This window comes from Chrysemys picta, chromosome 5 (genome assembly GCF_011386835.1).
Source record: "Chrysemys picta bellii isolate R12L10 chromosome 5, ASM1138683v2, whole genome shotgun sequence".
Taxonomy (NCBI): domain Eukaryota; kingdom Metazoa; phylum Chordata; order Testudines; family Emydidae; genus Chrysemys; species Chrysemys picta.
Window position 1 is genome coordinate 62,266,784 of NC_088795.1, and position 13,071 is coordinate 62,279,854.

Consider the following 13,071-nt stretch of genomic DNA (forward strand, 5'->3'; position numbering starts at 1 on the left):
AGAGAGTAAACATCTTTGTCCACTCTGAGTGGTTCAGAATGGTAACCCTAGCAGCTATATCAGCCTTGTTTCTACAATACAGCAGAGCCTGCAAACAGCAGAGGCTTGCTTGCAACTTCTGGGTCATATTGCACCCTGTATATTTGTGACACCCTTAGCAAAACTACACTTCCAGTGTCTTTAAGCCTGGCTCAGAGCCATCTACACCCCCCCCCCCCCCCAACAAAAAGCATATCCAAGTGCATGTTAGTAACCCAGGGTTTTTCAGTTCTCTAAATTGGTGGACTGTTTTTCCATGTAATAATTTTTTTATTTAAGATTTTGATATTCTCATAGTTAAAAGATCTTCACATGCATGGCAGTCATTGAGTAATTCATGCATTAATAATAGTCTTTTATTTGGCTTTTTGGTATCACAAAATAAATAATCCCATATCATTGATATTCCTGTGAGAAACCTGAATAAAATAAGGGAGGTCAATTTGCCATTTTTCAATATTTGTAAGGACCCAAGAGTCGTCACTTGTTCCATTATACTTTGTGTCTGAGACTTCCTTGACTTTCATAACCAGGTTTTCTGAAAATCTGGTCTAGTAATCTACTGAATTTGAAGTATAATTAGACAGAAGTTTTGAACCATTCACTAGTTTAAATAAATTAAAGTTTCTGTGTAAACAGTAACACAGTGCTTGGTTATAACAAGATGTTCCTGGACTTCAAGTGCATTGCAAGGCATGAGGCCAAAGCCAAATATTGTCCTAGAAATTTTGGTGGTATTGTACAGACTAATTTCTTAATGAAGGTGACTGCTTTTATCTTCTTTAATGTCAGAAGTGGGTAATCTAGTTAACAAGTCTCCCTACATGCGTGATTGTACTGAAAATTGTTTGGAACTCTTTGATGGATATTCTCAGTTAATCCTGTCAGAATCTTGTGTCATGAGTTTGTAAAGCAATTTTAGTGATAATACCTAAGGGCCAAATTTTGATATCATTATTCATATTTAATACCTGGCTTCACATATTAGCCCAGTGTGACTATTTATAGAGTTGAGCTACTGCTCAACATGAGGAAGGATATCAAATTCTGGCCCTTATTGATATCTCTCTTTTTTTTTTTTAATGGCAGATATGAAAACGTTTACTGCGGATATAATTTTTTGTAAATAATTGTCCTTTTATGTTTTTTATATATATATATATATAATTCTTAAAACATATTTCTCTTTCATTCTCTTACATAGGTCTGTACTGAGGGGATGATATTCCTTCTATGAAAGTAGTGGAGACAGAAAGAAACTGAAACTTCTGGAAACTTGCCTTAGACTGTCTGTATTGGAAATCTGATATATTTAATTATTTGCTGTGTTTACCAGAGAAGACAGCAGTCTTGTAGTTCTGGCATTTGTTTACACAGTTCAAGAAAAATATTTTCCATCTTACATGTTGTCTTCCTTAAACTTTTATCGGAGCCCTCCCTCCTAGGTCCTTTGTAGCGCGGTTTTTGAACTCCCATGTTCACTGGCTTACTAGCAGTTGATGTTTGAATCATCAGATTATTTTTAAAATCAATCAGGCACCCAACAAATGAACCTGATAGCCATCACAGAAAAGTGGAAGTCAGTGTAGTATTTTAACATACTGATGGGTATCGAGAATAGACGCATTATTTTAGAAATGGGATTTCCATTTCTCTTGGACCACATCATTCATCTTGAGATCCATGTGTGGATCTCCCTGTGTGCAGAAGAGGGGCTCAGTCTTTCTGTATCAGTGCCCCAAATTGCCCTCCCACAGCCCTGCAGAGTGATATGTTTGTGATCAGAGATTCTTGCAGGGAGAAAGGTTGGGGGAGCAGGGGAAGCATGTCGCTATCACCCAACACTCACACCATTTACCACAGATTGCATAAACTCGCTTGCAGAGCCTTTGGTGGTCCTCGGAAGCCTCCACAGCTAGAGGTGGAGTCCCTGGCATTGTGGCTGTAATGGACCTTCACTTCACATGGGGGGGAGATGCAGAGGGTTGGCGCTGCTGTGAGGATTTGTGTCCTCCTGTGAATCCTAGGGGATACAGCAGGTTTGCGGGTGGCTGCTCCATGGGGAAGATATACGTTATTCCCTTCCTCTAACATGACAATGCAGGGTCACCTCGGCGTGAAAATCCTTGTGAATATTCCTTGATTCATAGTTGCTGCCTATGTTTTTTAATGTGGGAACAGACTACCTACACCAGTGTCTTTTCATCCTAATTAAGAGGAATATTCAGAAACATAAACACTGCCTACTGCACAGATTTTGATTGTTATGGATAGGTTACAGTGATCCTAGAATTTACCTGCAGTAAATCGCTTAGTGATTTCTTCAATGCTTTTTATTTTTTCTTTTCCTGCTCATTGTAATGAGTATATAAGAAAGTTTATCTTCATTACAATTTCTAAATGACAGCTTTCTTGTTTTTAATTCCAATTAATCATTTTCTCATGTTGTATGGCTAGCTGTATAAATTCAGAAGCATGGGGAACTGAAGCACAAAGAGGCTATCTAAAAATATAAATTCAGTTATTGTGTTCAACATAGTCCTTATAAATCAAGGACAAAATAGATAATTCACCCGAGAAACTTTTTGCTCTTGGTCTGGCGTTTAAAGCAATGATTTCAACATAAATACTTAATCCTATTATTTCCTTGAAGATACCAGTAGGATCCATCTTTCTACATATTATTGAATAAAGAAACCTTTTCTTTCATGGTGCTATGATTTAAACACCAAGCCTTTCATATTGCCATATAATTGAGTTATACTTTTTTCAATATGGTCTGGTCTCAGTTTGCTTTATCAAAATTCAAGATGTATTTGTTGGAGCAATTAGAGCGAAGTAGGGAACCTTTTCCATAGTCTGAAATCCTGATATCACCAGACTTTTTAAGCTACTAATATTATCCCGTGCTTTACTTTGATTCTTTCTTGAAACCTTATTATTGTTAGAATTTGTATAAAAAGATTTGTATCATTTTGATTGTTGTTAAAATTACAGACTTAAATGAGTTGCTCTCAAACTCATTTTTCTTTTTTTTTCCTGAAAATAATTTAATCATACACTGTACACCAGAAATTGATTCTTCTGTCTTTTTTTCAAAAAGTCTCTTGTAAAGAGAAGACTTAGTTTATTTGGAAGGATTTATATTGTTACAAGGTGCTCTTTACAGTGAGTTCTAGTGGTCTGTAATTGAGAAGCTTGTGAATATTTAGTAGGTGAGGGCTTTGTCACAGTTCTGAGCAAAGGGCAGTTTATAGTTGTGCCCCAGAAATCCAGGAGGCAAATAATCTGCACCAGTTTATATTTGGTACAGATTACTTTCCCCAGTGCACTAACTCAGTTGCACTGGTTAGTGTGTTGAGGAGTTGAAGCCAAGGCTACTCCCCACCCCTTCCCACGGAGATTGCTCTCCCTCTAGTACTGCTACCTGCAAAGAGCCCCATTGCTCACCTGTGCAATTGCTTTAGCTAGTCTGCAGTCAGGTTTTGAATATGTTAGGTGCTGCACAGGTGAAGTTTATGGGTCTGATTTTTAAAAGGACCTTAACTGGACCTCCAATTTTGAGTGCATTTTGCAACCACAAACAATTTTATGCTCAGACTTGGAGCTTCTCATTTGAAAATCAGGCCTTATACATACAGATGCAAAATATTTTCTAGTGCTATGAGGCTTTCATTGTACTAGGACAATCTCTGCCTTCCTTTTTGGGCACAGAGTGCTAAAGTTTAATGGTGATGTGAAAGAAAAGAAATTGGGCTACTACCTTTTGTTGTTTCTTTGTGATGTATAAAGAAAGCATCATTTTTAAAAAAAAGTCAAATACTGCCTCTTACATTAGAAATTAAGGTCTTATCTTCTCTAGAAGACTGAATGGATTATTAATAATTATTTCAGTTTGAGTTATGGGTGCTCAGCACTTCTGAGAACCATGTCTTTAACTTCTTTGCCTCAGTTTCCCCATCTGTTTAAAGGGGGATACTTGTACCTACTCAACTGAGTTGTTGCAGGGTTAAATAGTCAAATGCTTTTAAGGCATTTTGAAAATATGAAGTTTTTTATTCATTCCTGAGTATTAATTATACTGTTGGGAATTTTTTGTAACCGAGTCTCCTAGGGTTCCATATACTTCAAGTAGGGATCACAACATTGTCTTGAAGATTCAGTTATTCTCTGTCTCCACTACTTACAGACAGGGAACATAACCTCATCAGTCTGGATCTGTGTAGGAGAATTTGGAGAAAATAAATAACAGGTAAGAAATATAAACTTGGCGACGTTGGGTCAAATTCATCCCTGGCATAACTTGATTCACTTCAGTGGAGTTTTAGTAGAAATGAAGTTGGCTCATTTTACTCTGCTGCTAAATGGCCAGGTTATGTCACCAGAGTTACAACCTTACTCTGAGTAGTCCCACTGAAATCAGTAGGATAGTTCATGAATAATTACTCAGTGTGGCAGAATATGGCACCCCAAAATGTGTTTTTTCAGAATGAATATTTAATGTGTTTAATAAAAACAAGTAAAATGAAAAGGCTGATAATACAAAATTGATATATAGCACATGAAATATATGAATAACTGGAATAATATAATATAAAGCATTTATCTTCTATACAGTATAAACAAATTATATTCTGTATTTATCAGAAGAAGTGATGGGCCTGATGTTAATTTACATGACCCCATTTCAGAGCCAGAACAGTGTAAAGAAATGTTTCTGGATAACTTAGTAATAACTGGTCATTGGAAGTCATAAAGACGCTTTTTTAAAAATTACTTGATGAAAAGTTTCTTAATTTTTGATTCTCATCTTGCACTGGAACTCTGGTGCATGGGTCTGCCTGCACAGTTGTCAGTGAAGGATCAGAGAATTTGCTTGAAAACTCATCACTTACTGATGTATACGTTTTTGCTAATTTCCACCGTGAATGTTTATTGGAAAATTAAATTTTGAAAAAAAAATTATTTTTTTTTAGTCTCAATACTGAAAATGAAACTAAACTTTCTAAATAGTTTCAGTTTTTTTAATTTCTCCCATTTTTTCTCTTAACTAGGTCCTTTCTGATGATGCTTGAGCTTACACTACTGCTGTTGGTCTCATTCCTGTTGGCTAAACATTTATTCTCATTGACTTCATTAAGTTAATGCTTGCCAAAAAATTGAGGTACCACATTTACAGAATTATGAGGATACTGCAGTGCAGACCTTCACCTTCACCTTAAAATGACTTTATTTGCAATTCCCTCTGAAAATAGTGTACAGTGCTTTTTGGAAGCCAGAAGGTCTCCTTATTTCTAGAATCAACTCTGCACCTTGTTTGGCTTGAACTACCACGAAGAGCATAGTTGCATGTTTGAAAAGTTCAGAATTTATTATTTTGGAGAAAAGGATAACACTGTATGGTGTATGAGAATTACTGGGAAATAAAGTATGTGTTTATTGGGAAACAACAATTCTACAAATAGCATCTCTGTATTTTAAATGGTTTAATTTAAAGATTAGTGAAATTTATTACATTTTATTTGTCTTTTTGCAAATGTTTGATTAATATAGTTTTTGTTTTAAAGGGATGATTTATTTAAAATTGTATTTACCAGTAATACTTTAAATGGTAAGTACAACTAGACTTTTATAAAAGGTTTGCAGTAGTATGTAAATCAAATATTGGCAAAGTAATCTAGTTAGAATACCTCACCCTCCACATTTCTGTAGTTTTAGAGAAGATTCTATCAGTTTGTATTGTAAATAATAAATCTTAGAAAAAGGCAAAAATGAACTGGTTACACCTCTTCTTTCAGAGATGAAATCCCAGTATTTCTGTACCAGATCTAATTTGGAAGAAAATTAGTATCTTGTGGTAGTAATATAAATCAGAGATTTGTTTCTGCAAAGGTAGAAAGATGCAAAACAAATTTCTTAGTGGAAAGATACCTTTCCAGTCAAATCTGTGGTCCTGGTATAGAAGTATATCAGTGAAGTGCAGGTATTTGTGTCTCATACTGGTAAAACAGGATTTGCAAGGCGACAAATCAGCATAGTCTCCATTGCTATCAACAAAATATTGAGGATTGAAACATGTTAGAAAATGATTTTTTGTGTAGTAGTCTATTTTGCCTCTTTGAATTAAATTTGTATTTATAGACTTACATGCAAAGTAACTATTCATATATTTATTTACAGACTACAATTTTCGTCGCAGCTCAGTAAATAGCATTTCCCCTGTTAGTGCCACTCTCTCTTCTGGGACACCCAGCGTGCCTCCATACACATCAAGGCCTTATTTTTATCCAAGCTACCCCTTATCACCAACAATTCTGCTTGCTAATGGCAGCCATGTTGGACAGCGAGTATATATCTCTAATGAGGCCTCATTCTTTTGAAGAAAAAGTTTTACAGCATTAATATGAAAGTTTTCAATTTTAGTTTTTAATTGGGTCTACACTATTCATTTTCATGAGTAAAATATATTTACTTCCATATAGGGAACTTTTCACATTTCAGTAAATATAAGTATTTTACTAAGCATTTGTCAAAAGATAAAGTTCAAAAAAGTTTCTTTTCTTGGCCTGTGTACTGTAGATTGATGCTCTTTTATCTGTTTATGGTTCCTGGTCAAAGTGTGGGCAATAGAACCCAGTGGTTTATGTTATGTTTTCTAATAATTACTTTACTGAATAGTATCTCTTTAATTTAATCTGTGCAAATATTGGTTGTAATCTTGTTACCAAGGATCGCTGTTATGTTGAAGATTAGTAGTTACTTAGCGAGAAGGCAACTATTATGTAGCCGGAAAATGATGCAAAAGAGAGATTTTAAGAAACTTTTTTTTTAACTTTAAAGAAATAATTTACTATTGTGGTCCTTTGCATAGTTTTAGTAATAGAGTAAATTATCTTACTTTTTGTGCTGTTAATTTATTCAGAGTTAAAATTGTTAAGCTTCATCTGTGTTTTGGTATTACCTGTATAATAGTTCTGTTTTAAAAAAAGAGTTGTGCTGTTTTTTTTTTTAAATGTTGAAATCATGTGTTAATTTCTGTACTTGAATTCAAATATTTTGACATTAAATTTATGCTGTTCTTTAAAAGATATTTGTGGGGTTTGCATATATTGTTGAATGCTCAACATTGTTTACAGACAGGGCCTCATTCTCCCCCCACGGAAGCACTTACATAAATGAACTTCTCTTTAAGCACATGCTTTGAGGGTAAAATAACTTTATTTTAGAGATGATGTGTGAATGGGGTGGAGGTTCATAAACTAGCTTGGCATGTTTCACTGTTACATAAGAAAATTTGATGTGGACCAACCTTGGGACTCTTGTTCCTTTGGTCAGTCCGTGAAGCTTAAACACGAAGCAAATATAATCAGAATGCTAATATTGTTTACTGTCAGTTCAGGAATAACATGGATGGCTGGTATAGGAGAGGAATTCAAAACGTCAGTCTAGCACACTTTTGCTTTTGGTGTAAGAAAAAAGTACTTCAGTTTTTATTATATTGTACAATATTCAATCAAATTGATTCCTTAGAACAGGGAATCTTAACCTGAGAGTGAGGCACAAATTGCCTGGTATAATCTGCAATTTTGAATTTGAATTTGGGGTGTCAGAAATCCTTTGTCTTCGCTCAGATTAATTTTTGAATAATTTTCATGATGATTTCTTTAATATTGAAACACTTTTTAACCAGTCAGTTTGTGCATATGTGAAAATATGCTGAGTTTTGTACATATACAAGAAAACACACTTCATTTTATACTGATAGTATATTTATTAATAACCTTTTAAAACCCTTCCCCCGGGATTAGCATTCCATAAGTGTTAAACATAACACTTGTAGTAGTCTGTACAAAAGTGTGAAAAATTCCTGTAATGCTTTTGAGGGTGTTGCCGGCACAGAGTGCCCGAGGAAAGCAACAGCGGGGTTTGTTGCCTGGTGTGCTTCGTGCCAATGAACACACCAGGGTGGAGAAGCAATCAAAGTTTATTTGAGATTTCAAAGCGGTGCAAGGAGACTGGCACGTCTCAGATCAAGCACACTAAGTTTTCCCTTTTTATTCTTTTTGCAGCTAGGCTTTTCCCTTCATCCCCCTCCCTTCCCTCTCCCTTCCTCTTATAATAGTTTACTTTAAGCAAGTAGCAAGCAATTACATTTAAGCAATTAAATCATCTTGGTGGCTATAAGTCCAGCTTGTTAGTAACTTCTTTTTGAATTATTACCTTGTCCCTTTCCTTTGATTTATTATTTTGCCTTTCAGCCAGAAGTATGCAGGCCTCATTATTACCGCTTGGTACCGATATGAGCGGTGCGGCACCTGATAAACTGTTACACATTCCAATTTCTGCATCTGGCTTTAGAGGTCGATTAGAGTTAAACATGGAAGGAGTTTGGTTCATTTAGGCCTGGTGCAGGAAGGCTTCATTGACACTTGTGGTCTTCCACCTCCCAAGTTACTTAGGGTTATGCCTAATGACACCAACAAGGGAATCTTCCTATGTGGGGTGGGCCATGCAAGGCCCTCTGGGACATTAAAGCCTGTTGTCTATGTAGAGTGATCACGAATGTAGGGGCCTTCTTGACACTTACCAATAGGCCAGCAGGGAGGGTTTCTTGGGGCAGGCTGTGGGATGGTTATGGGATTTCATGACTACTCATCTAATGAGCAGGGTGGGGTATCAGACATTTTGTATGAAACCTGTAGGATAGAATAATAATTGCAGGTACTACATTGCAGCCATGCAACCACAATGGCGGTTTAAACCTGTGCACCCCCACTTCATATGCTGAGCAAAGACTACATGGGCTTTGCAAAGGGGAATGAATTTGATCCTTTTCAATTATCATTATAACTTTAGTAACCAGATTCATAATTTTCTCTAAGGTAATTCAAGCTGTACAAAATGCTGACTGACCAAAAGTATAAAGTCTTAAAAAGAACTGGTTAAAATTGAACTGTATTAGCAATACTTGGCTGTATGTAAGCTGAATGTATTCATTCCTGGAAATTTTAGTTCCTCTGAAAGGAAAGTTCATCCAATCATTCTGGAGTTAACAATGTTGTAAGGAATAAGCTAAAGAAATGGCTGATGCACAGTGAATGTTGATCCATTTGTGGGTTTGAAGTCATGTGTAGCCTGTGTATTATACACTTTATATAGAGTAAGCAATTTAAAAAAATCTCAACAAATGCATCTGCCTGAGTGCCTTCTCCTTTGATACTTGACACAAATGTGCTGATTACACAATCTTCAGAGAATTGAGAAATCTCTCAATGGAACCAGTTAATCTTCAGGAAGGACAGTTGTCACAAAGCTTTTCTCATTGAATTTTGAAAAACTATAGGAAAAAAATTGAATTGTGTACTGTGATTTATACTAATACTGACATGCTGGTTAAAAAAGGTGGAATCCATTTACAAATCTGCGATACAATAAATAGTTTAGTTTTGAGAGTGGACACTGCAAGGGTATATAACACATCTTGGAAAGATTATTTTTATGTGTAGGTCATCCTGTGCTAAGCCCCCTTTGTACCAATTAACCATTAAAGCTGCGCTAAATCAGACAATTCCCCCAGCATTGGGGAAGTTGACATGGGCAACTCTGTGCCCTCCCCATCTCCTACTAAGGTGTATGCTGGGAGCCACAGGGTATGGCCAGAGTTTGTGGCATTCTGGCAGTCTCTGCTAGTGGGGCTGTTACAAGCCACCACAACTTGGAGCAGTCCCAAGGCCTAAAATTTATGGTTATGGCTGAATAGCTCTGGGGCTTGGCGTGTCAAAGTTGGTTGCAAAATACCTTTTCCCATCCTGCCCCTGTCCTGTGCACTGAGTACTGTTCTGACACTTCTGAAGATGGGGGGCATTGTAATTAAATATTTAAGTGACCCCTTCAGGATTTGAATCTTGGTGCTGAAAGCTGGCACTCTAACCAACAGCATCATGCTACTTATCAAGAATATTGCTCCTTCATAAAGAATTGCCTAACATATTTGCGACCAGCCTGCTACTGCAGATGCAGTATTATAGCCGGGTTCTGTGGCAGAAGCAGGGAGAGCAGCTGCCAGAATAGTCCATATAGTTAATTCCTTAATACTAACTGAATATTTGTACCTACAAAGTGTTTTCTATCCAAGGAACTCAGAGAGCTTTACAATAATAGTCTTGCAGAACGTCTGTAAGGTAGCTATTATCCCCATTTTACAGATTGGGAAACCAGGGCACAGTGCAATTAAATGACTGGCACAGAGTCACCCAGGGCCTGATTTAAAAGGCATTTAGGCATCTAAAGCTGCAGATTGATGCTTAGTAGGATTTTCAAAAGCACCTAGCGGTCTAACTTCCATCTTTGTAAAATACTTTAGAGCATTTATACATGCTACATAAGGGCAAAGTATAATTATTTATCACTGTTTATTAAATGGCATCTCCACTATTGGGAATCCCCAGTGGGAGTTAGGTGCCTAGTGGAATTTTCAAAAGTGGCTATCGCCAACGACTACCTTTTTAAAAACAAACAAACTGTCCCACAAATCTGTGGCAGATAGAACTCAGACCTCTTTATTCTCAGTCTTGCACTTTAACAGCCAGGCGCTGCCTAAATGAAACTAGGTAATATAGACTCACCTAACAGCCATAGATTAGGGCATGAGCCAGAACTGAACTAAAGTTGCACAGCAGGAAACCTGTGCTAAATTTAACACCTTTTAAGCACAGTACTGGTGCTAGGCTTGCAGGCAATAGTAAGGATTCCATTTAATAAACAAAATAGTATTAATTGATGATACTTCCCCCTATGTAACATCTAAAGGCTTGAAAGTGCTTTACAAAGGTGGGTAATATCACTCTTTTACAGATGGGGAAATTGAGGCACAGAAAGCATTGACTTGCCTGACATCACAGATTGAATCATTGACCAAATCAGAACTAGAGCCTAGATACATTATGCCATTAATAAAGAACTAATTAAGTGGATTCTCCTCTACTAATTCTATTATCTTGTTTCTTGGACATTTATTTTTTTATGCTGCAACAGGGTGTAGCTGCAATTGGCTTCCAATTTCCTGCAGAGGGAGGCATTTGCCAGTACATAAAAACAAGGACTTCAAGTTAAATGATCCTTTTAACACTGGAAGGGGGTAGCTTTACATAGCAAAAACGCTAAACCTTTCTCCTCAAACCAAACTATGGAATTCAAATAGTATGTGTCATCCAAAAGGCTTTTTTATTCATTTATTGTGTAAAAGTCTATTTTGTATGTAAAAGAGTATATACTGGAAGATGGATAATAGCTCCAGTCCAGCACAGTTATTTCCAGGAAAATGAAATCATGTCATGGTAAGAAACATTTATTTTTGCCCATAACTGTACTGATCAAATATACATTTACAGAAAAGCGAGTTTTCTCTCTCATTTCTACATCACCAGCAACTGGATGATTATATAGGAGAAAACTCCCTTCATCCCTGTAAAGTGAATAATGCATTGTGAACAACACTTCCAGTGGAACTTTTTCTATTAAAGGCATATTGTTTTAAGATACCAAGAAATCACTTATTTTCTTGAGTGCTACAAGAGAGCGTTGGATCATCTAGCTTGACTTGCAGTATAATACAGGCCATAGAATTTCAAATGACTACTCCAGTGTTGAGAGAAAATGTATTTGACTAAAGAAAGGCATCCAGGCTTGATGTGAAGACAAGAAGAGATGGAGAATCCACCACTTCTCAAATTTGATAGCATAAATGGATCAATCTTTCAAGTTACAGCATTGTATATAGCTCTCTAACAACTATAAACAATGCTGTATTTTATTGTTCATATACTTTAATGCTTGCTATACAACAGTTTGTGCCAAACTTTTGAAACTTGAGCCCTGTTTAGGAAAATGAAACTACACTCCTTTTTCAGCTCCACCATGTGCTGTAAAAGGCCTGCCCTTCTTAATTTATACATCTGCCCCTCTCCAACTAGCCTTCAAGCCTAGGTTGTGCCCAATGCTTTAGGAAATGCTGCTGTACATAAAGTTTCTACAAACATTCCAACTAATTCTAAAACGTATGTGACCAGACGCAATGGGAATTTACATTATAGCACTAGCTAACTTTGTAGTTATTTCCCATTTCCTACTGGTTGAAGCTGTAGTGTAGATGGGCTCACCACCTTCTTCAGGTTAGAGTGCATGATAGAGAAAATGTGCGCATCCTGTATGCACTGCTGCCTCCACCATTGCTATCAACAGGTCCTTATTTTCTAACAAGGCATCTGTGGTCATGTCCAAATTTTCAAGATTACTGTAAACAAGTGCTTTGATTTCTTATGCACTTTCTGAAGCAGAGTTGTACTCTCATAACAGTGTTATTTAAATCCTAGACCTAGAAAAAAGGAATGTACACATCTAGATATATCCTTGAGAATGTCTTGTATTTTAAGACAGATACACGTTGCGATCGGCGCTCTCTCTGTGAGGGCTGATGGACTGATCGATCAAGGTGATGAAGGTGGATATTGGCACTGGGATAGGGTGGGAGTAGATCCTTAGCTGATATAAATTGTTATAAGCTCTGTTTCAGTTTGCACTGGGCAAGGATTTGACCTCGTATGGTAAGCTGAGGGAAAGATACTAAGCACTATAAAAATATATTAAACTTTTTCTCAATAAAATAAAAATTATAGAAAGTTACTGCATTATGTACAGCAAGTGAGTAACATATCTGGAAGTGTAAGTCAGTGGTCTTGACCCATCAGGTCACTGCGGTAACTAGAACAGTAGAGTATTGCAATGGACGCTGTGCTATTTACTTTTGAAATTTACGTATTCGCTGTAAATCAAAATGCTTGACAGGCATGACAAATTTTCTATGTAAATGTTGCCAAAGTTTACAAAAGGAAAGAACCGTCATGAACATTTTCAAGAGGTAAATATAATACTTCAAGCAGCAACTGGACACTTAAGTTTTTCATCAATTTTTCTGGAACACTTTTAAAAGTGTAAATTCCTAAACATTATAGCTTATGAAGATAATGTATAAAT

General features: G+C 36.5%; 1 protein-coding gene across 12 annotated transcripts in view; it reads left to right on the plus strand.

The window, feature by feature from the left end:
* RBM46 (RNA binding motif protein 46) overlaps nt 1-7,125 on the plus strand; it is a 37,535-nt gene extending 30,410 nt beyond the window's left edge. For 7 of the 12 annotated variants that reach the window (XM_065596467.1, XM_065596464.1, XM_065596466.1 and 4 more), the window contains exon 6: nt 6,220-7,125. In XM_065596467.1, coding sequence (XP_065452539.1) covers nt 6,220-6,419 — 200 coding nt within the window. In that variant the 3' untranslated portion in view covers nt 6,420-7,125. Of the gene's footprint in view, nt 1-1,243; nt 4,292-5,093 lie in introns of all 12 variants that reach the window. The other 5 variants (XR_010601377.1, XR_010601378.1, XM_065596469.1 and 2 more) reach the window with 3 other exon arrangements.
* The last annotated feature ends 5,946 nt before the right edge of the window (nt 7,126-13,071 follow it).